Consider the following 21803-nt stretch of genomic DNA (forward strand, 5'->3'; position numbering starts at 1 on the left):
GTCATTAGCAGAGCTAGACTCCGAGACCCCGGAACGGGTCTAGGGGCGTTGGGTAATCTGGAGAGGAGGCCGACCTTAAAGGAACAGAGGCGCGTTTTTTTTGGTTTTTTGTTTTGTTTTTGTTTTTGTTTTTTCTGGAGAGTGGAGATAAGCAACAGTAATTCAACCTATGCCAACAATTCTAACTTAATATTTATAATGAGCTTAGAACAGTGCCTGGCAAACATAGTAAGAGCTACGTGAGTGTTTTAAATAAATAAGCGGAAATAAGAAGCGAGACTCCTATCTCAGCCCACCTTTGCCTGTTTCCTGGGTGCAGAGTATGATCACTCCCATAGGGACACCACAGGGCCTAATTAATAATTTCAGCGCCCCAAGAGAAGTTGGAAGAATTCGAATTTCACCAAGTTCTGGCAGAGAGAAGCAGACCTGCTAAAAAACACCTACACCCCTACTGAAACGTGCCCCTACCCCTGCACACACACAGACACACACACACACACACACACACACACACCTCTAAGGACAGAAGGGTGTCATTCATTCATTCTGGGCCAGGTGGTGGACTCAAAACAGGGAACATAATTAAATCCCTACTCCATGAGCCTAATTTTTGAGTGTGTGTGTCTGAGGGGAGGAGAAGCAAGGAGATAGTGAAGGAGAAAGAAATAAACAATCAGATACTTTTAAAAACATCTCTTAAAATACATCTTCACCCCCAGCTTTGTTCTGGGTACTCTGAGATGTGGAGATCCCACCCAAGAGCTTAGGAAAGATGGTAACCTGGCTCTGCTAACCAATGATTGGAAAATCCCCTCTAGTGAGAAAGGTGGGAGAGTGAGTTAAGGGCTAGGTTAATGGTTACCCCTGGCAAATTGTTTAGCAACGGGGCTATGGAAACCTGGAGGAGGCCAGGTGACAGCTCTAAGAAGTGTTGGGGAGGGACACACGTTCCGATCTGGGGTGGGAAGAGATTAGGGACTGGTTTACCAACCTGAGGAAGGGGAGGGAGTGGAAAGAGAAGCCTGGGGAAGAAGAAGGGAGATACTGAGATAGGAGAAAAGCAGGGGCAAGGAGATTGAGATGGGAGGGAAACTTCTCTGATGCAGGATTTGGGGGTATAGCCCCTGGCTTCAAACCCATGCGGCACTGATGGATGGTACCAGGAGAGGGCAGCGTTACCTGTTGTTACCTGAGAAGTTAAGGAGAAATACTTTGTGGGTAGCCATGCCAGCTAGCCAAAGTCAATATTGATCAAGGCAGCTCTAGCTATAAAAGCTGTAGGGAAAGAGAGGCAGGGGAGAAGCTGCCAAACCTGTTTGAGCTCAGGGCTGGCCCCATTTGCCTGAATCTTCTCCCAGAAGGGAGATTTTTGTGGGGCAGATTCTCTGGTGGACATGGACCAGCTGGAGCAGAAAAGGACCCTGGGAAGTAGCACTGCTTTGACCTCCCTTCCTCAGATGGAAGGGGTCATGTGTGCAGATTTTGAGGGTCACCCTGGAGGAGATTCCCCCCCAACAAACACATACTCGTTGAATCATTCTACATCCTTATCGGATGTTACAATTCAAGGGAGCAAACACCAAATATATCCCCTCTCTGAGGAGAACAGAGAAAGGCCTTTCTCCATGGAGGAGAAAACCCACAGAAGAGGAAGCATGAGAGGAAACCGCTAACTGCTGGTTCCAGCACCTCTCTTCACTCCACCCCCTCCTCCCCCAACTCTCTCTCTTTCTTTAAGTTTCAAGCCCTGTTTTGCTCCTATGTCCTTGCATTCCACCATGATTTTCTGAAACTGTAGGTGTCCTGTTAGACAGAGGGTGGTGAGGAAGAAAGGGATGGCTGGATAGGAGATTCAGATGTGGAGGCTGGCATATGTCCAGTTTGGAGGACATATTTTTGGGCTATTTTTCGGCAGATCATAAAGTGTTTGATAGAACCTCCAAAATCAAGGTTATTGGGGAGGGAGGGAAAGAACTCTTCTTCCTCTGTCCTCCCTACTTATTTATTTATTTATTTTGGGCTGCATTGGGTCTTCATTGCTGTGCCCGGGCTTCTCATTGCAGTGGCTTCTCTTGTTGCGTAGCACGGGCTCTAGGCACGCAGGCTTCAGTAGTTGTGGCACGTGGGCTTCAGTAGTTGTGGCACGTGGGCTTCAGTAGTTGTGGCACGTGGGCTCAGGATCCTCCAGGACCAGGCCTCGAACCCGTGTCCCCTGCATTGGCAGGCAGATTCTTAACCACTGCGCCACCAGGGAAGCCCCCTCCCTTCTTCTTTATTTAGTCCTTAGTCCTTCTAAGGACTCCACTCACCCTATTCTGTCTGATCTTCACTTTTTTCCCCCATGATAGGACCAGCTACCACCAGCCCCTAGCATCGGTGCAGCTCTACTCTGGGGCCACAATAACCCCATGCTTCCACCCCATCTCCAAGGCAACCCGTCAGTGATAAAAGGGCAAGGGGCACAGGAAAGGGCCCCAGACGGGGGGACAGAAGTAGAAGCATTAAAGCTGACCGGGCTATGGAGCAGGAGAGTACCTCTGCCAGTGATGAGGCCCCTTGGCTCAGCTTCCTGTTTCCCCAGCACAAGGCCTGGTTATCTCCTTTCCCCACCCCTACCCTACCTCTCACCGCTCTCTTCCCCCAACCCCAGCTTCCACTTGCAAGTCCCTCTCCTGGGCCACAGTCCTAGCAACCCAGAATTTGGACTGGAGTCCCGAGGGAACTTGGAGAAAGTAATAAAGGACCACCTTTCCCTTCTATAATTCCCTTTCTGGGCCCTCAGGGACGTGCTCAAGCAGTCGGTGTCAGATTTCTTGTGTGAGGGTTGAGTGGGAGTGTCCTCTGATTAATGAAGCAGGGAAACTGAGGCAGAAAAAAGTCCTTTGTTCAAGGAGACTGGCAGGGACAAAAGAAGTTTCCCAGGATTCCATCTCCCCAACACCCCCTTCCCCATCATCTGGGAGACCTGAGGCTCACCCTTCCGGGCCCACTCCCTAGGTCGTCGAGTTCCGCCCCCGCGCCTGTCCCCTCCGCAGGTTCAGGGCGGGGCGGTCTGTGAGTCAGCTCCCAGATCCAGCCCGGGAGGGGGTAGAGCTAGATCCGCTGGGTGTGGAGTACGCTGGACTGGTCGAGAGGCCGCGTCTGGAGTGAGCGGGTCTGATCGGGCTCTTGCTGCGCTGCAGGGCGAGTAGTCCTAGGTCTGGGGGAGAGAATCTTTTCTGTGAGACCGCCTTCTCCCTGGCCCCGCCCCCTCCCAGTTCCCTCAGAGACGGCCGCTTCCTGGTCCCCGTCGCAACCATGGCCGAAGAACAACCGCAGGTCGAATTGTTCGTGAAGGTAAGAACACCTTCTCCCTCCTAGGCCCCCCTCTGAGTTCCTGGAAGGCAACTCTCACTTTTCCCCAGCTCCAGCCTTAACTTCCTAATCCCTTTCCTCTTTGATCCCCACCCCCAAACCCACGTGCAGTCTTTAGGGCGTGTGTGGCAGGGGCCTGGGGTGGTGGTGGCCGGGGTTTGGGAAGGGAAGACAATTGATGTGTGCGTGGGTAATGAGAAATCTAGGCTCAACCCTGAAAAGTTTGTAGAAGTGCAAGTTACCAGCAGCCTGAAGGACAGGAAAGTAGAGAAAAGGGAGGGTTCCCAGGAGCTGAGAAGATTTTGACGGGAGTGGGTGTGGGGGGACAGCTGATAGGAGGAATGAGAGAGAAGGCGGCAGCAGGAAACCTACAGGCTTTGGGTGGGACAGAGGGAGACATCCGGCCCTACAAGAAGATCAGAGGGTGAGGAGCATAGTGGGGGAGACTTGGATGGGGGGGGTGGTGTCGGGGAGGGGGAGGTTTCAAGGAAGAGGGTGTGGTCCGGAGGCCTGGGAGTGGGACCAGGTGAAATGGGAAGAGTTGGTGGGGTGGAAGGAGACAGGAGAGTGGGAGTGGAGTTCCAGAAGCTGGCTCAGAGAGGTGATGGGGTCGAGAACGAGTGTCCTGAGGACTTGGAGAAGCGAGAGAAAGGATGGTGGCGAGGAGATGAGAGTTGAACTGTGGCTACCACGAGGGTAGATGGGGAGAGAGAACAGAAGGAGGAGGAGAGCTGGGTTAGGGCGTTTAGGGTTTGGGGGTTATAGAAACAGAAGAAAAAGAGTTGCCCCAGCACTGTCCCCTCGGGTGTGGATGAGGAGAGGTGGTCCCAAGGCATTTGCATATCGAAACCGCAGGCTGCTGTTTCTGACCCGCTCCCTTCCCCACTAGCACTGCATTCTCTCCCCTCTCTGGACCTCTTCTCTGTGCCCCTCCCTCCCTTTAGCGACCTCCCCCTCCGTCGGTAACTCCCGGTTCACACATTCTCCCCACCCTTCACTTTCCTGCCTCCTTTCTCTCCACTTCCCCGCTTTTGTTCATCTAGGCTTTGTGTGTTCCAGCCCGTTTCTCCCTCTCCTTTATGCTGGGGCTTCTCCGGTAGCCATTCCCTCTCCCTCAGCCGTGCCTGGGTCGACCCCCTTAGGTGTGGTCCCCACCTCACTCTCACACTTGCCTCAGGGGCTATTTTTATTTTTACTCCTGGGTGAGACTGCGCTACAGAGATTCCAGCCCTGGGTCCTGTGTGAGGAAGATTATCTGGAGCCAGGGGACTTGTCCTGGGAAACCCCAGCCGTGCCCAGGGAAGAGGGAGGTGGCCTTTGCTGCCCAGGCCTCAGCCTCACAGGTCCCTGCCCCCACTGCTTGCCAGGAAGGAAGCTGCTGAGACCGGAGACACAGTGAGATGAATCACCCTCAGCTAACGGGGAGGTGTCCTTTGGGGGATGAGGTCACTACTTGCCGATTAGAGGGCAGCCCCCCTCCGCAAGGCCCTCCACATCTCTAGGGCGAGGCTCTGAGCCCCTTGACTCTCCACCCAGTTGCTTGGGTAGAGGTATAGAGAACCAGAACTCCTGCTTCCAAACCCTGCCCCACCTCTCCTGTTCTCAGGCTCTACTCCATTCAGGAATCCAGGCCTCTAGCCCACAACTCTAGCCTCACCAAAGTCCCTCTCTAGGTGTTATTTCATGGGTCGATGTGAGAATTAAATGAGTTTTTGTATGTAAAGTGCTTAGAATAGTACAGAGAAAACTAACTACACCACCATTAGTCTTCCCTCTCTAGGGTCCAAATCCTCCAAATTCTCCAAAGCCCATTCCCTCTGCCTACCTCCATCTGTCCTCAACTCTCTGGGGAACCAGAAGCCTACCTTTGCAGAAGATATTCTCACTGATCCACCTTAGGTTTGACCCAGACCCCAGGATGGAGAGCCCAGTTCTGGAGGGGTGCTTTTAGCAGTGAGACTGAGTATGTGTCGTGACTAGGCAGAAACCAGCTGGGTCTGGGAGTAGGAGATGCAGAGAATGGCCTGGGGATGAGTGGGGTGCACCAGGCCTAACCTTGGGCTGGGGGTTGCTTTCCAGGCTGGCAGTGATGGGGCCAAGATCGGGAACTGCCCCTTCTCCCAGAGACTGTTCATGGTGCTCTGGCTCAAGGGAGTCACCTTCAATGTCACCACTGTTGACACCAAGAGGTAGGCGCCCTTCTGTTCCTCTAAACTCCCTTGTGCACACACACATGCACACTTACACACTCACCTACCTGAGTCCTTCCATCCTGAACTGTTTTCCCCTCCATCCGGAGCCCCTTTCCCACATCTCTCCATCTCTCCTTTCTGGGTCTCCCTAACCCCCTTTTCCTGTCCTAATGCCTGGTCTCTCCTCCAGGCGGACTGAGACGGTACAGAAGCTGTGCCCAGGAGGGCAGCTCCCGTTCCTGCTGTACGGCACTGAAGTGCACACAGACACCAACAAGATTGAGGAATTTCTGGAGGCGGTGCTGTGCCCTCCCAGGTATAGGGGAACTTGGAAAGGGGAGTAGGGGAGCTGGGAGAGAGAGGTTGAAGAAATGAAAAACAGAGATGGTGGTGGGGCTGGGGCAGGGGAGCTGAGGTTCCTCCTCGGAAGATATCTTATCCTGTTTGTCCCATTGGCTTCCAGGTACCCCAAGCTGGCAGCCCTGAACCCTGAATCCAACACAGCTGGGCTGGACATATTTGCCAAATTCTCTGCCTACATCAAGAATTCAAACCCAGCTCTCAATGATAGTGAGTCTTGTGGGTTGGAGGCCTGGGTCTTAGGAGGAATAGAAAAGATCCAGGGATTAGGGGCACCTGGACATTCAGATACCGGGGAGATGGAGCAGATGTTGGCAAATCTTACTTCAATTTAAAAAAATAAAAAAGAGAGAGAGAGAGAGACTCTAGATCCAGATGACCTGAGTACAAATTCTAGTAGCTGTGTGACTTTGGGGAATTCATTTAGCTTCTCTGTAAATCCATTTCCAGATCTATAAAATGAGGATAACAATACCTACTTCATGGGTTGATGTGAGAATTAAATGAGTTTTTGTGTGTAAATTGCTTAGAATAGCACAGAGAAAATGAATTACATTAGTGTTAGCTATTATTATTTTGGACTGGCCTCACCATTAGTGTTCACCCCCTCATGGGCCTTTTTGGACTATGTCAGTCTTCTGATGTTCTTACCAACTCCCTTCTCTTGCACAGACCTGGAGAAGGGACTCCTGAAAGCCCTGAAAGTTTTAGACAATTACTTGACATCCCCCCTCCCAGATGAAGTAGATGAGACCAGCGCTGAGGATGAGGGCATCTCTCAGAGGAAGTTTCTGGATGGCAATGAGCTCACTCTGGCTGACTGCAACCTGTTGCCAAAGCTCCACATAGTACAGGTGAGTGGTCATTGTGGGAGGAGAGGGTGGTCGCTGGGATGGCTCTTTAAGGGGCTCCCACGCAGGCTTCCCATGACAATCACTCCAAAGGTGGTTTCTTTCTTGGGGTGGTTTTTAATAGCAGACACCACCCCATTCCTTCTCTGCTGTCTTTGCTGGCAAGACCACTACTTGAGAGAATTACATTCCACGATGCAAGGTGTGGGTGCAAGCAGACTGGCCTAGGGTAACACATCCCAGTATTACTTTCAAGAATGCTCTTCCTGTCTCTATCATTGCCAAATCCCCAGATCAGAGAGCAGGCTTTTCCTAAAATCAAAGTTTTAAGTCTATAGCTTCAGTCTCCACTTCCTCTTGTGGAAGATGAAAACTGCTGGTTCCCATGTTTTTGTCATAGTTCAAAGCTATGGTTTAGTTTCTGAAACGTGGGCCCAGTGTCAGTCTGCTGCAGAACTGTGTACTAAAAATCTCTGTACTAGGCACTGAAAGACAAGATATGTGGTGATTGGTCCTTGCCCTCAAAGGATCTGAAATCTAGCTGAGAAGATAAAACATTCACATGATTAATAATAACATGATTAAAAGCCAAATGAAAAGTAGAAAGAGTTGCTGTGGAAATTCAAGAGGAGAATTTTATGGTTTGTGAATTATATTTCAAAATCAAGAGGGGAAAACTAGCACCATGGACTGGGGTGGCCTGAAAAGCGGCTGGTTATAAATGGCCAGGATTTCAGTAAGTGGAGAGGAAGGGTGAAGGCCTTACAAGATAGTGAGGAGTTAAGAAAGATGATTGAAGATGATTCATATGGGAGATAAGAATCATAGGAAGAGAAACCAGATAGTGGACCTACTCGAATGCCTGGATTTTATCATGAGGCCTTGGGATAAGGGAAAGACCAAGAGCATGGCAGCCAATGTGACTTCCCTGAAGCTAACCTACTGGTTCTCCTCTACCCACCCCTAGGTGGTATGTAAGAAGTACCGAGGATTCTCCATTCCGGATGTGTTTCGGGGAGTGCATCGGTACCTGCGCAATGCCTATGCTCGGGAAGAGTTTGCCTCCACCTGTCCAGATGATGAGGAGATCGAGCTGGCCTATGAGCAAGTGGCCAAGGCCCTCAAATAAGCCCTTCCTGGAGCTCCCTCGCCCCCCTCCATTTTCTCCACAAAGGCCCTGGGTGGTTTCCACATGGTTACCCAATGGACACACTCCAAAATGGCCAGTGGGCATAGAATCCTGGAGCACCTGTGCAGGGCTTGCTGGGGGGATGAGGAGAAAGGATGGGGGATCTGGGTGAGATTTTTACTATGGGGTGGGTAGGACAACGTATTTCAGTAATAAAGTACAGAATGAAAGTCTAGTGCTTTGGGACTTCCCTGGTGGCACAGTGGTTAAGAATCCACCTGGCAATGCAGGGGACATGGGTTCGAGCCTTGGTCTGGGAAGATCCCACATGCCGCGGAGCAACTAAGCCTGTGTGCCACAACTACTGAGCCTGTGCTCTGGAGCCTGTGAGCCCGGGTGCAAAAACTCCTGAAGCCCGCGCGCCTAGAGCCCGTGCTCCCGCAACAAAAGAAGCCACCGCAATGAGAAGCCCGCGCACCGCAGCGAGGAATAGCAGCCCCCGCTCCGCAACTAGAGAAAGCCCGCGCCTAGCAATGAAGACCCAACGCAGCCAAAAATAAATAAATAATTTTAAAGGGAAAAAAAAAAGAAAATCTAGTGTTTTTACACAAAGGGGGCTTGGAGTGTGAGTAACACGGAATGAAGAGTGGGTCAATGACCTTGAACTCCTGGCAGAAACCAGGAACTTAGAAGAGGGGTGCTTGTGACCGGGCTGCCATTTTTAGAGCGGGTCCACCATAGCGCTGTTTTGTGCTCCATGTCGCACTTGCAGCCCAGCTGCCAGAGCCGACCAGATCTGGGTGGGTCTGGGCAGAGCTCATGGGGCGGGGCCGAATTCCGAGAAGGGGGGCGCAGTCGGGGTGGAGCGGGCGCGGCAAAGCAGGGCGGAATGGGCGTGACATCGAGGAGCCCCGCCCCGTCCCGCTTAGACAATGCCCCGAAGCCGCCAGACCGTCGCGCCCCCGACCCACTGTAGTACTTGAGCGCGCCTACCCGGGGACCCCTCAAAGCCAAAGCTGCAATCCCCGAGGCTGGAAGACTACGACTCTCTTCTTCACCAACTCTGTCCTCAGGGGGGTGGGGCCCCAGCCAAGAACACAGAGCTGCAAGAGTGGGGGTGGCCGCAGGAGGTGAGTCTGGTGGGAGGTGTTCCTCGGACCGTGTGTGGGCCGGAGTTTGGGGGTGCTGGGCCCGTGCTTGCGCCGGACAGTGCAGAGGGTCGACATTTGGGTGCGGAGCTGAGTCGGGGTGGACTTTGGGGAAGATGGATCGGGAGACTGGGGGACCCGGTCCTGGCGCCCGGAGCGGTGCCTGCTCCCCAGAACCACGCCCCCCCCCCGTTTCCCCGCCCCTCGGATTTCGTTTTAGACCTCTCCCAGTCCTCCGGGACTCAGTCTGGTTTACACTGGGTCGCGCTAGGAACGGAGTGACCGGCCAGGGTGGAGAGGATGTTTAACTCCTTAGGCTCTAATTCCTCCCTCCTTGTCCCTCTCTCCCTTTCTCGTTCGGACACCCAGGACTTTCATCACCCAGGTCCTGACTCTCTCCCCAGCTGTCTCCTCCTGTCCCATAACCCTTGTGGGTTCCTCGCCGCACTTCGGGTCCCTAAGGCAGCGAGCAGCAGAGGGTTAAGGGGGCGGGGCCGCTGCATTTTTTGGGAGTGAGCGCATCCTAGCGGCTGCCAAGAGGGGCGCCCGGCAGGGACCTCTCGAAGCCCCCGAGCAGGGGCAACAGGTGTTTTGGAGACTAGGGATCCCGATCTCGTTCCTCGGACTCCCCCTAAAGCAGCAGACCGGCGAGGATGCGGGGTGGAGTGGGGTCAGCAGGAGAGGAAGGTCTGGAGGGGGTGGGGCGGAGTGGGAGGGGCGCCCGGAGATAGCAGGAGGAAGACCCGGGCGCTTTTAACCATCCCCCTATGCCCTTCTCTGCATGTCTCTCTCTCTGCCTACCCCCGTTCTGTTTCTGCTCCCAGACAGGTGAAGTAAAAAAGAGACAACTAAGAAATCAGCGCAGCCAGAGGGGGCGTCTGTGTGGATGGGATGGGGACGCCAGGGGAGGGGCTGGGCCGCTGTTCCCATGCCCTGATCCGGGGGGTCCCGGAGAGCCTGGCGTCGGGAGAGGGTGCGGGGGCTGGCCTCCCGGCTCTGGACCTAGCCAAAGCTCAGAGGGAGCATGGGGTGCTGGGGGGTAAACTGAGGCAGCGATTGGGGCTGCAGCTATTAGAACTGCCTCCTGAAGAGTCGCTGCCGCTGGGACCGCTGCTTGGTGACACCGCTGTGATCCAAGGGGATACGGCCCTAATCACGCGGCCCTGGAGCCCCGCCCGCAGGCCGGAGGTGAGCGCCTGGGCACGGGTGGGGTAGGGGGAAGGGAGGATCTGGACGTCTGGGGCTTAAGGGAAGAATGGGGGTGGGAATGTCTCCGCTTCGCGCCCTCTTCTCCTGCCCTAAGGTCGATGGCGTCCGCAAAGCCCTCCAGGACCTGGGACTCCGAATTGTGGAGATGGGGGACGAGAACGCGACGCTGGATGGCACTGATGTTCTCTTCACCGGTGAGGCTGGGGTGCTTGCACCCTGGGGCTTGGCACAGGGAAGCAGACTTTGGGAGACTGGGCCATCTCGGGCCTTGCTTCCAACCCACTCCCGCCTCATACCTCGACGGCCTCCCTGGGCTCAGGCCGGGAGTTTTTCGTAGGCCTCTCCAAGTGGACTAATCACCGAGGAGCTGAGATCGTGGCGGACACGTTCCGGGTGAGGAGCGGGACCAGCCTTGGGTGGGGGGAGCAGAGAGCGGATGGGGGTCGGAGGGACCGGGGCGGGCCGCGCTGAGGAGGAAGAGGCTGAGAGCAGCCTGTGTTTGAGGGTATCCTGTCACCCTTCCCGCGTCCCTGAATACTTTCCCTTGGTCCCCTTAGGACTTTGCCGTCTCCACGGTGCCGGTCTCGAGCCCCTCCCACCTGCGTGGCCTCTGCGGCATGGGGGGACCCCGCACTGTGGTGGCGGGTAGCAGTGAGGCTGCCCAAAAAGCTGTCAGGGTGAGAAGGGGCGGGGCTGGGGTGGGGCAGGTTGGGGCGCGGCCAACAAAGTGGGCGTGGCTCCGGGCCTGGGAGGCGGGGAGTTGGGAGGCTCTGAGAATTAACTCCAACCCCTACCCTCATGGAGCTGTCCATCTATGTGAAAACACGTGTGAAAACAAGAAGTTACTATAAACGGGACAGACAGCTGGAACACCGAGGAACAGGGGCAATTAACATCGTTTTCCCGAGTTTCAAGAAACTCCCTAAAGGGCACCCAAGCTGTGTCTTGAAGGATGGATAGGACCGACCCGTGGGGTCTGAAGTAGGGGAGAAGTGGGTAGCAGATGGAAAGAACTGCGTGTGAGTCCGAGGTGGAAATTAGACAAGTTAATTAAAGCGCTTAATGCCTGACACATAGTAAGTTCTATGTGATTGCTGTCATTATTATTCCACAATAATGTAACTCTGTCCCCAGCGCTTAGCGGTGGTAGGGCAGCCGGACTCAGTTGTGGAGAGGCTCTGAGCCTTGCATGCTTCCTCTCTCCTCTCCCCCAGGCAATGGCAGTGTTGACGGATCACCCCTATGCCTCCCTGACCCTCCCAGATGATGCAGCGGCTGACTGTCTCTTTCTGCGTCCTGGGCTGCCTGGTATGCCCCCTTTCCTCCTGCACCGTGGAGGTGGGGACCTGCCCAACAGCCAGGAGGTGAGAGAAGGCAGGAGCTCCACCACCACCACCAACCAGAGAAATGGGGCTCAGGCCTCCCTAGTGGGAGGAAGAAGGGGTACCTTTTCTAGAAGCCTGGGTGGGGCCACTCTAGCTGGCTGAAATGGGGCCCTGGCTGTGGGCCTTGGGGTCTTACTCCCTTCTCCCCACACACTGTCCTCCCTGCAGGCACTGCAGAAGCTCTCAGACGTCACCCTGGTACCTGTGTCCTGCTCGGAACTGGAGAAGGCAGGCGCTGGGCTCAGCTCCCTCTGCCTGGTGCTCGGCACACGCCCCCACAGCTGAAAGCCTGGCCTTGGGGTCCTGGCTGACCAGGGGCAGGGTGGCATAGGAGTAGAAGGGGAAGGAAGGTTAGATAGAGGACAGTGAATAGTAGTAGTGGGGAGATGGCCCCAAGGTAGGGGGAGGGCATAGAGTGAGAAAAAGGATAGAGGTCACTGGGTGAGTCCTCTCCCCAAGAACTAATAAAATAGAACTGACCTTTTAGACTGGGCTGCGACTGGGCTGCGACTGGTGTCTTACTGGGGCAGAGGGTCAAGGGCAGGGCTGAAACCTGAGGTTGGGGTCAGTGCTGGGAAGGAGGCCTCCTTCATTCATCACACCCTCATTCAGCGCTCACTGACTTATTGTCCAGCCCTGTCATAGCTGCTTGGGCACAAGATGGACAGGACAGAATTTCTATAATGGGGAGCATGTACAGGGCAGAGACAAAATATGGGTGAATCACTCACTGAATTTATCTAAATGTCAGATGATTCAGAGACTGGGAGATCAACAGCCCATCCCTAGTTGATAGGAGGAAATGACATTTCCAGGGATATTCATTTTCACTCATTTACTGAGGCTTAGCGGTGATATAAAAAGGGTCAGTCTCCTGATATCAGGGGACTCACAGTACATGAAAATTTCTTATAAATTGAAATACAGGTTGTAATGGAACAATTCACAGGAGGCTGTTGCTATGAGAGAAATAAGGGGGCTCCCTAGGGCATCAGAGTATATGCAGGGGTGGGCAAAGTGGGTCAGAAATAGCTTCCCAGAAAAGGCTACACTTGAACAGAGTCCTGAGGATAAATAAGAATTAGCCAGGCAGATAGTGGGGAGGAGGCAAAGGTTAATCCAGGAAGAAGAAATTGCACGGGGCAAAGGCACATCTGGGGGCTGGGAGAATTCCTCTAAGGCTGTCCTGTTCTAGGCACTGAGTGACAGAGATAAGCCTGGAGAGTAAGTAGAGTACTGTAGCACCTTGAACCCAAAGCTGAGGCCCATGGGCCCAGAGCTGAAATACTGCTGAAATATAGGCTGTCAGGAGCAGGTTAGCATTTGGGGAGAATATCTCTAGCTTCAGGGAGGAGAACAAGGGCAGGAGGATGAGGTGGGGCTATGGGTAATCCAGGGAGGAAATAAAGAGTACATTCAGGTGGCAGTGCTAGTGTGAAAAGGGTGTGGACTTGACAGTGACATTAAAATTGAAAGACAGGACTTGGTTTATCGCGTGGGAGTGAGAGGAAGGAGGTCTACATGACTCTCCATTTCTGGCTTGGGCAATGGGTTTGATCAAGAGAGAATGCAGAGGAGGAAGGATTAAGTAAGTGGCTTGGGAGATGACAGTGAGTTGGGTTTTGGACCTGCTGTGTGCAGAATGCCTAGGGCCAGCCAGGCAGGGATGTCTGAGGGACAGTTTGGAAATCTCATATCAGAGATCTGAACTGGAGAGAGTTCTGGATGTTGCTTGCAGAGAAAAAGGCTGAGGACTGGCTGTGGATGACAGCATCCCAGGAGAGGGAGAAGGCAGATAAAGAAAAAGACAAACCTGGAATGGTGGAGAATACTGTAGGGGTAGGGAGCAAGGAGGAGGAGTCCAGAAGGAAGACAACAGCATTAAAGAAAAACAGAGCTTAAATAAGAGCAATCAAAGGCCAAGCCAGATGAATGCTAATAAATGTCTAGTGGGTGTGGTTATTAGGACATCACTGGCAATCTCATGGAGAGCACGTGAGCAGTGGGAGTGGAGTGAAGAAAAAAATGGAAGAGAAAGGTGTAGGCCCTTGGTTCAAAGAGCTTGACTGTGGAGAGAAGGGAAGAGATAGGGCAAAAATCTAGGAGTTGTTGATGTCTTAAGATAAGGAGACAGGGCTTGATCAGGTTTAGAAAGGACATCAGTGGTGAAGGAGACCTGAAAGCTGTGTGAGAGATGGGGGTAAGGAAGGACCAAGATCAGCAGCAGAGATAGCCTGGATCCTCCGTCTCCTGACTCCCAGTCTAGTGCTCATTTCTATCCCATGGTGCCTTCCTTTTCCAGGTGAAGGGCCAAGAAGGGGAGGGGTGTTATGGAGAGCTGGGAGCCCCCAGCTTGTGAGGTAGTAAGGGCTTCCTTTCGAACTACAACCGCATAGGTGGTGGAGGAATCAGCAGGGACCATTGGGGACAGTCGGCAGGATCTTCTGAGGGCCATATGATCCAGGTCTGCGTAGAGCAGGCTCTGAAAGGTGGGGAGGAAGGTAGGAGGGTCTCAGAAGTCTGACTCCCTTGGGGATCCAAGCCTCTGTCTTTCTTGGTCCACTTTACTCACGAATTCTGGCCAGCCCCCATCCCACCCCCAAGCCTTTACCGGCTCCTGGTCCAGGTCCCCTGCAATCTTGGGCTCTTCCTCCTCTCCTGGCCTCTGGGGCTCCGCTTTCACGAGTGGAACTATGTGGGGGGGACAGAGCTGAAGGATTGAGAGAAGGTGACCAACTTGTCTGCTCCCAGCAAGGGCTCAGACTCAGGAACTGGGTGGGGAATGTGCGGGGAAGGCAAATGGGGTGGAGTTAGTCTCACCAAATCTGGGGGGTGGTCGAGGCGGGTGAAGGGGCGAGGGCCTGTAAGAGATGGATAAGAGTCTTTGAGAACCACTAATCTTGTCTCGCTTGTTCTGGGCCCCAGGACGCGCCAACAACAACCCAGCAACAGGCCGGCTCTGACCAGCAAAACAACCTAGGTTCCACCCGCACAGATAGTTCCGCCCACACTTGGAGCCAGCTCAGCCTCTAGCTTGGCTTCCTTAGCTAGGGCTCCACCCATCAGCCCATGGCCTCGCCCCCAAGTTCCGACCTCCCCCATTCGTCTCCGAACCACATCCGAGGGCTCCCGATGTAGCTTTGGCCCGCGAAAGTTCTGGGCCTGCCCCTCCCGCCTCTGGTCGAGAGCCTTTCAAACCAGGCCCCGCCCCTAGAGCTCACCTGCGCAGCCAACAGGCCCAGCCCAATACTCCGAGTCCCAGCACCAGCCCAGCGCCCAGCAGCGGGATTAGAATCTGGGGATACACGGACCCTGCGGGAACGTTGGAAGCGGGGTAGCGGTGGATGCCGAGGTCAGGGTGCGGGGACAGAGAGCTAGCTCTCCCACTCAGGAACCCCCAGACCAGGCTTCCCTCCCTGACGGGGGCGTGTGCCTGAGTTAGGTCCCCTTTGTGTGAAGGCCTAGACCTACCGTGGGCAGGCCCCGGAGCTCTGCAGTAGGCCCGGTCCCCCAGCACGTGAAGCTCCGTACGGCTCTCGTTCTCTTGGCGGCCCTTGCAGATAAAGGTGCCCGAGTCCCCCGCGCTCAGGAGCAGCTCCAGCCGCCGGATATCAAGGTCCAGGGCACGTAGGCGGCCAGCAAAGGGCTGGACGGGAGACACGGTGGGGGTCCCGCTCGGTGAGGCCAACAAGATCGCGCGGCGTCCTTTGGACAGGCCTTTGCAGGCCGGGAATCTAGGTGCCCAGACCCAGCGGGTGGGTTGCGAGACCCCTACGCAGGAGAGATTCACCCGGTCCCCGGGGTGGCCGTCCAGTGAAGCTAGGGGAGGCGGGGGGTGGGGGTGGGGTTGCGGGGGACGGTGGTCAAGGCAAGTCCACAGAGCAAGACGACCCTCCCTCTTACGTCTTTTCCCTCTCCTCTACCCTCCCGCCATCCTGGATCTTCCCATACACATCTCATCCCCCCCCCCCCTCCACCGGGTCGCCTCCTCCTCCTGCCTCAGTCTTTCCTTGCCCATTCCGACTTTCCTGGGGACTTTCCTGGGATGGCTTACCCCCGGGGTTCCCCTGGGCCCTCCACAGCAGCAGCGGCAGCAGCTGCAGAACCAAGGCCATGGCTGCGATGTGGTGGGAAGAGGAGGCCAGTGAATCAGCGAAGGAGACCGGAGGGAAATCAGAGGGGGGTGGAGGGGGGAGACCGCAGGTCTGGGGGCTCCGATAAGGGGTGGGGGAGGGGCCACCAGCTGCCCACATCCCTCTGGGAATCCTTGCAGGCAGGTTCACAGCCCTCAACCAATGCTCACTTAGAATTCATGCTGGGGCCCTTTACACAAGCACTTTCGCAGACTTTAACTCTTGAAGCGTAGCAGTTGCCGGGAGCAGCACAATTTCTGGATCTTGGCTGTCTGAATTCAAATCTCGACTTCACCACCTACTAGCTGCGTGATGTGCGCAAGTCGCTTAACTTCTCTGGGCCTGCTTGCTCATCTGTAAAATGGGAATAAAAGCACCTACCTCGCAGAGTATTGTGAGAACTAAATAAAGTAATACACGGTAAATGCCTAGAACAATGGCAGAGACATAGGAGCACTATATGCTTGCCATTATTACTATTTCTATTCTTATTTTAGCTGCTACCTCACCCCTCTGTGCCCACTCCATCCCTCCCGGCCCAAGGTGGCCCGCCCAAGTTGGCAGGTTTTGATTAGGGAGGCGCTTTGGAGTAGGTGCACAGCCCCACACCCAGTACTTCATCTGCCCTCACTGCACCGGAGCAACCAAGGCCAGGCCAAGCCCAGGTGGAGCCAGGATGAGGTTCTGAGAACCTTCAGGGGGCCTGAGGCAGCCCCTCCCTAACAGGCAGCTCCAGCCCATGCCTCTGCTGCTTTGACATCACAGAAGCTCTTGGTGACATCACAAATCCTACCCCTCCATCCTGTGGCTGAGGAGGGGTTGGGAAAACTAAGTGGAGGCTGAACTGAGATTAATTTGGTGCTCAATTTCTGCCCACATACCCCTACCAATGCCCCCCAGGGACCAAAATTTTGCAGTCAGCTTGGGCCACACCCCATTGTCCATTTCCCAGGAACCAGCAGACACTGCTACCACCACAGCCACTGTAACATCACAGGGGCCTTTGGTGATACTTCTTCAGAGGACTGGGCAGACAGGGATGTTACTCCTGGGGGCCAGGAGGGTGTGTCTTGGACTGAAACCAAGAACCAAAATGGAGTTGGCCACTAGTGCACCTACCCTCCCCCTCCCCACCTCTCTCTCCCATCCCCATCCCTACTGCCCCACTGGGTCCTGCTTAGCCCCTCCCTAAATGGGGAAGGAGGGGCCACCAGAGGCCAGGGAGGGCGGGACTGGTGTGGTTATAAATTCCAAAAAGGCCACTCAAATCCCAGAGCAGGAGCCCTGAAATTCTACTCTGTCGGCTGCTGCTGTTGCTACCATTCTCAGGATCCTCACCATGAAAGGCCTTCTGCTGCTCACCTTGTCTTCTCTGCTCTGCTGGGTCTCAGGTGAGCACCTGGGGGCCCCAAGGACCTGGTTCACCTGGTCAGGACTTTTACACCCTGCCCCAGGCACTGCCCTACACTACCCACTACTCAAGATCCCAAGCGCCCCCAGACCCAACTGGCTCAGCTCTCCTGTGCCCCGCTGCGACAGGGTCCTTGCTCTATTTCTCAAGGACCCGTGTCTCCATCTTCAGACTCTTCCCCACCTCCAAGACGCACTCTTCTAACCTGCCCAGGGTTCCAGGTCCCCTGGTCCCCACTCCTTGGAAACTCTGATATCCAGCTCCACTGCCAGCCCCACTCTGATACAGAACTCTCCAGGATCCAGCTTACCTGCTTTCTCCTCTCACCACCTGCACTCAGCCAGGGTGTCCTCCCGGAAATCTAGGCATCCAGCCTGCGGCTTCTTTTGTGACCCATCCTCCCATCTACTCCATCAGGGACTTTGTGCTCAGTCCCTCGAGCAGTGGCCTCTCCTAGATCCCCCCCTGCTCCTCCCTGAGGTGCATACCTCCAGGAACACAAGCTTTCTGGAAGGCTCCAGTGACCTCTCAGAACCTCCCAGGGAACCAGGGAGATTTCCCGGCCTTCTAGGGAGGGAATGCCAAGGTTGCTCACCCCCAGGGTGAGGTGGGTTTCACTGAGGTGCAGTCACCAGGCTCCTCCACCCACGGACTGAACCCTTCCGTCCCTCAAACCTTGAATCGGATGCAGCAGAAACTTTCGGGGTGCCACCTTCTGCCTTTCTGCACCCATCCTCTCCATTTTGGTAAAGTGCTCGGATGGATTCTGATGATCTGTCTCCCAGATACTTTTCCTTTCTGTCAGAGAGCTACTGGGGTGGGAGGATTCAGTTCAAGTCTGGTTTCTCTTCCCATGCTCTTGGCGGCCCCAGGAGGTGAAGAATACATTGCTAATCTGGCCCCAGGTGGCTTTCTTGCCGGCCTCAAGTTCCAAGCCATTTCTGCAAGTGTTGTAACCACCATGATTTTTACTTTTAATATTTCTTCCTATTTCAAGACTCCATCTGTGACCTCTTCTGAATTCCTTCATCTCCTCCCTCGCCACCTCCATTCCTTCCCCGTGGTATTCTCACATTTCATCTGTCCCCAGCCCCATTGTTGGTAACTCTGCCCCTCTTGACTCATCTCCAGATGGGGTGGAATGAAGGAAGATGTTTAGGGTGTGGGCCATTCACAGAGCAACAACTCCACCCTCACCCACTTGCGTTTTTTCTGCGTCACTCACCCTCTCTTTCCCTACCAGACCAAACAGGTCAGAATACCTACTTGATTGGCTCTTCTCCACCCTGCCCACCAGCTGGGCTCATCCCCAGGTGAGTCAGACACTCCATCACTTCAGCCCGACTTGTGTCTTCCCAGCTGACATTCGCTGTCACTCCTGCTACAAGGTCCCTTTGCTGGGCTGTGTGGACCGGCAGTCCTGCCACCTGGAACCAGGACAGCAATGCCTGACAACAAATGTGTACCTCGGTAACATTCCTTTCTTCAGTGGGGAGAGGGGGCCAGTGGGAGACTCTATGGCTGGGGATGAGGTGGAACAGAGAATTACAGCAATGATAATATTTGGCCAAGGATTATTATGTGCCAGGCACCATCCTATGTCTTTACAAGGATTGTTTCAATTAATGCTCATGACAACCCTATGATGTGGGTGCTATTATTATACTGAGAAAACAGCCTCAAAAAGAGACAGTAACAGGTCCAAAGCCTCATGGGCAGCAAGTGATAGGACCAGGACTGGGGTGAGGGGCAGGGTAAGGAAGTGCAGGAGAAAGGTTAGACTGAGAAGAGATACAGAAGGGCAGGGCCAGGGGCAGAGTTGGGAAGGAAGGAAGCCTGGGTGGGGTGCATGGGGTGGGGAGGTGGACACAGGCATGCCAGGTGCCCATCTGAACTGTCCCCACTGCCCCCTCCTAACCCCAGGGAAGATGTGGGTTTTCTCCAACCTCCGATGTGGCACACCAGAAGAGCCCTGTCGGGAGGCCTTCAACCAAACCAACCACAAGCTAGGCCTGACCTATAACACCACCTGCTGCAACAAGGACAACTGCAATAACCCAGCCCCTCGGCCCACCCCGGCCCTGGCCCTTGTCCTCCTCACCTCCTTGGCTGGCCTTGGCCTCTGGCTGTTGCACTGAGACTCACTCCATGGCTGCCCCTCCTCCCACCTGCCTTAGCCTGAGCCTCTCTTCTTGTGTCTTCGTATCCTCTGCTTCCTTTTGCTCAGAAAAGCATTTCTCCAGACCCTTCATATTTCTTTAATTAGACCGTGGTTTCCCGATCCATCCTTCCATCCCACACCCTCCACTCTGCTTCTCTGGAGTCTCTTTCCATTTCCCTCGACACCACTCCAGATCCTCCATTGTCTCCTAGAAGGGCCCCCCACTTTGCCTCCTGAACTACCCTGTGCCCTATGTGAGGAGGGATTGGAATCTGGGCCTGAAATGGGGTTTCTGTCCTGTCCCCAGTGAAGGCTCCCAGGAAGGACCTGATGACCTCACTCTATGAGCTGATTCTCCAAACCCTGGCTCCCATGCGTACCTCATCCCCATGCTCACCCCTTTCCATTTTGAGTAATAAATGTCTGTATATGATCAATTGTGCATCAGAAGATCTATTGTCAGAGGCGCCCTCCCAGGAAATAACACTCTCAGCCCTCACACTCACCCAAGAACCCTTCAGGGAGTTTCTCTCAGAGGCTGGGCTGGGGCAGATGGAGAAACAGGTTTTGCAGGCTTCCATCCTCTCTTCCAGTATCTGGGGGCTGGCGTACAGGGCCCAGTGTTTGGAGAAGCAATATTTATCTTAAATTTAGGCCACACCTCTGATGTACTGCCAAGAAGGAGGTGCAGCCTGGCTTGAGGGCGCCCCAGAAAGGGTAGGAGAGTTGCATGGGGATGGGACCTGGGACCCTCTTTCCAGGCCTCAGTCCCTCAGGTTAGATTCAGAGGCCTCACCTGGCCTAGTACGTGGGGCACCAAGCAACCCTCCTATCACAGTGCTTACATTTCCTTTCTCAATTCCAAATAGTCATACTGGGAGCCAAGTTGCAAATGCAGGGAAGGGGAACAAGCGCAGACAACGAGGCTCATTGATTCCTGGTGGCCCCCACTCAGCCCAGAGCCTGCTCCCCTCGGTGATCCTTGTTGCTAAGGAAGATTCTCCCTAGCAACAGGATGTAGGTGTCACATAGGGCAGATTCTCCATTGTCCTTTGGGGTTTAGTTGGTTAAGGAGTGCACCATTGTAACTAAGTCCACTGATCCTTGATAACCCCTAAACTAGAGCCTGGTTGCCCCCATATTACTCCTTCAGCCCTCCCATCAACAAAAGATGGAATTTTCCAGTCAGCTCTAGAGTGGTCGATAGATTTTAATGGCTCACAGAGGAGTGTTTATCTTCTCACCTCATATCCCCTTTGTTCCCTTGCTCCCTTGCTCCCTTCTCTTCCCCTACTCCCACTACCCTCTCCACAGTCCTGACAAGAGCCAGGCTAGGGCGGTGACCCCTGCAGCCACGATGCACGCGGGGGCTGCAGTGCTCGCCACAGCACTGTTGCACAGGTCGCAGACGCAGCAGTCCCTGTGCGTCATATAAGACGTCTCCCACCACCTCTGTTTCCACTCGACTGCAATGATGGGCCGCCACGCAGGCTGGATGGTGATGAATCAAGGTCACTGAGGCTGAGAGAGAGAATGAGATTGGGCTGTTGAACTCCTGGCTTAAGGACTTGCCTTCTGGGGCAGAGCAGATGTGATTTCAAGGAGCCCAAAGGGATCCTCTGCCCCCTCAAAAAACACCTCCCTGAAACCAAGTGATCACAGTTAACACACTGACATTGTGAACCCCTGATGGGATGCACTGAAAGGGACCAACATCACTTCTTGCCAAAAGCTCACGACCTCAGTCTAATCATGAGAAAATATCAGGTAAATCCAAATTGCGGGACGTTCTATAAAATAACTCATCAGGACTCTTCAAAAATGTCAAGATCATGGAATCATGGAATCAAAGGAAGACTCAGAACTGTCCCAGAGGGGGGACGACTAAGAAGACAATGTAGGATCCTGGTGTGGGTCCTGGATCAGAAAAAGGACATCAGTGGGACAACTGGCTAAATTGAGTAAGGTCTGTAGGTTAGTTAGTTGTACTGTACTGGTGTTATTTTCTGATTTTGCTAATTGTACTATGGTTATATAAGATGTTAACATTAGAGGAAACTGGGTGAGGCTATACAGTACTGATCTGTACTATTTTTCTAATAAAATTAACTTTTCTGTCAATCTAAAGTTATTTAGAAACAAAAAAATTAGAATACACACGCACACATAACTCCCTGGTCCTTAGCTGATGCCTGCAAGTTGAAGTTTGGCCAAATCTTTTGGTCCCTGCCTTCAAGGGAGCTTTTCACCCACTTGTGAGTGAATGGGCCTATGAGACTCTTTCTGGAGGGTAAAAAGGAGGGGGTGGGGCCGCGCAGACAGCGGGCTTCCAGGGGCTCAGTGCCAGGAGCCAGAAGGGGCTACAGACCGCTCCACTCTGACAGCGACACCATCTGCCCAGAGCCAGACTGAGCCTGGAAGGTTCTGGAAGCCAGAAGGACTGAAGTAGTAGGGGCTGGAGGCAGGG

The 21803-nt window shown here is 54.1% G+C and overlaps 4 protein-coding genes across 14 annotated transcripts; 3 read left to right on the plus strand and 1 right to left on the minus strand.

Moving 5' to 3' along the window:
• Window positions 1-3093: 3093 nt before the first annotated feature.
• CLIC1 (chloride intracellular channel 1) lies at window positions 3094-8124 on the plus strand. The gene is made up of 6 exons (XM_082346581.1): window positions 3094-3339; window positions 5437-5546; window positions 5740-5865; window positions 6013-6119; window positions 6582-6763; window positions 7728-8124. Exons 1-6 carry the CDS (start codon window positions 3301-3303, stop codon window positions 7887-7889), a joined length of 726 nt encoding a protein of 241 aa, XP_082202707.1. The 5' UTR covers window positions 3094-3300; the 3' UTR covers window positions 7890-8124.
• A 663-nt stretch (window positions 8125-8787) lies between these two features.
• On the plus strand, window positions 8788-12117 carry DDAH2 (DDAH family member 2, ADMA-independent). 3 transcript variants are annotated; one of them, XM_082346579.1, is made up of 7 exons: window positions 8788-9019; window positions 9862-10225; window positions 10341-10440; window positions 10566-10639; window positions 10804-10923; window positions 11461-11554; window positions 11800-12117. In XM_082346579.1, exons 2-7 carry the CDS (start codon window positions 9929-9931, stop codon window positions 11940-11942), a joined length of 828 nt encoding a protein of 275 aa, XP_082202705.1. In that variant the 5' UTR covers window positions 8788-9019; window positions 9862-9928; the 3' UTR covers window positions 11943-12117. The 3 variants fall into 3 exon arrangements, with proteins under 3 accessions (XP_082202705.1, XP_082202703.1, XP_082202704.1); XM_082346577.1 differs by having other exon boundaries at window positions 8792-9019; window positions 11461-11610; XM_082346578.1 differs by lacking the exon at window positions 8788-9019 and adding an exon at window positions 9555-9724 and having other exon boundaries at window positions 11461-11610.
• A 334-nt stretch (window positions 12118-12451) lies between these two features.
• MPIG6B (megakaryocyte and platelet inhibitory receptor G6b) lies at window positions 12452-18412 on the minus strand. Of its 9 annotated transcripts, none has more exons than XM_082346559.1 (7): window positions 18249-18412; window positions 17486-17987; window positions 15686-16118; window positions 14853-15450; window positions 14452-14492; window positions 14243-14322; window positions 12452-14113 (listed from the first exon to the last, which is right to left on the minus strand). In XM_082346559.1, the coding sequence occupies exons 3-7, from the start codon at window positions 15882-15884 to the stop codon at window positions 13907-13909; spliced, it is 1125 nt and encodes a 374-aa protein (XP_082202685.1). In that variant the 5' UTR covers window positions 15885-16118; window positions 17486-17987; window positions 18249-18412; the 3' UTR covers window positions 12452-13906. The 9 variants fall into 9 exon arrangements, with proteins under 9 accessions (XP_082202685.1, XP_082202684.1, XP_082202683.1 ...); XM_082346558.1 differs by having other exon boundaries at window positions 15686-16141; XM_082346557.1 differs by having other exon boundaries at window positions 15686-16165.
• LY6G6C (lymphocyte antigen 6 family member G6C) lies at window positions 17022-19773 on the plus strand. The gene is made up of 3 exons (XM_082346593.1): window positions 17022-17155; window positions 18535-18645; window positions 19099-19773. The coding sequence occupies exons 1-3, from the start codon at window positions 17104-17106 to the stop codon at window positions 19311-19313; spliced, it is 378 nt and encodes a 125-aa protein (XP_082202719.1). The 5' UTR covers window positions 17022-17103; the 3' UTR covers window positions 19314-19773.
• Window positions 19774-21803: the final 2030 nt, after the last annotated feature.

This window comes from Balaenoptera borealis (assembly GCF_965194805.1).
Source record: "Balaenoptera borealis genome assembly, chromosome: 12".
In the NCBI taxonomy this organism is placed as follows: Eukaryota; Metazoa; Chordata; class Mammalia; order Artiodactyla; family Balaenopteridae; genus Balaenoptera; species Balaenoptera borealis.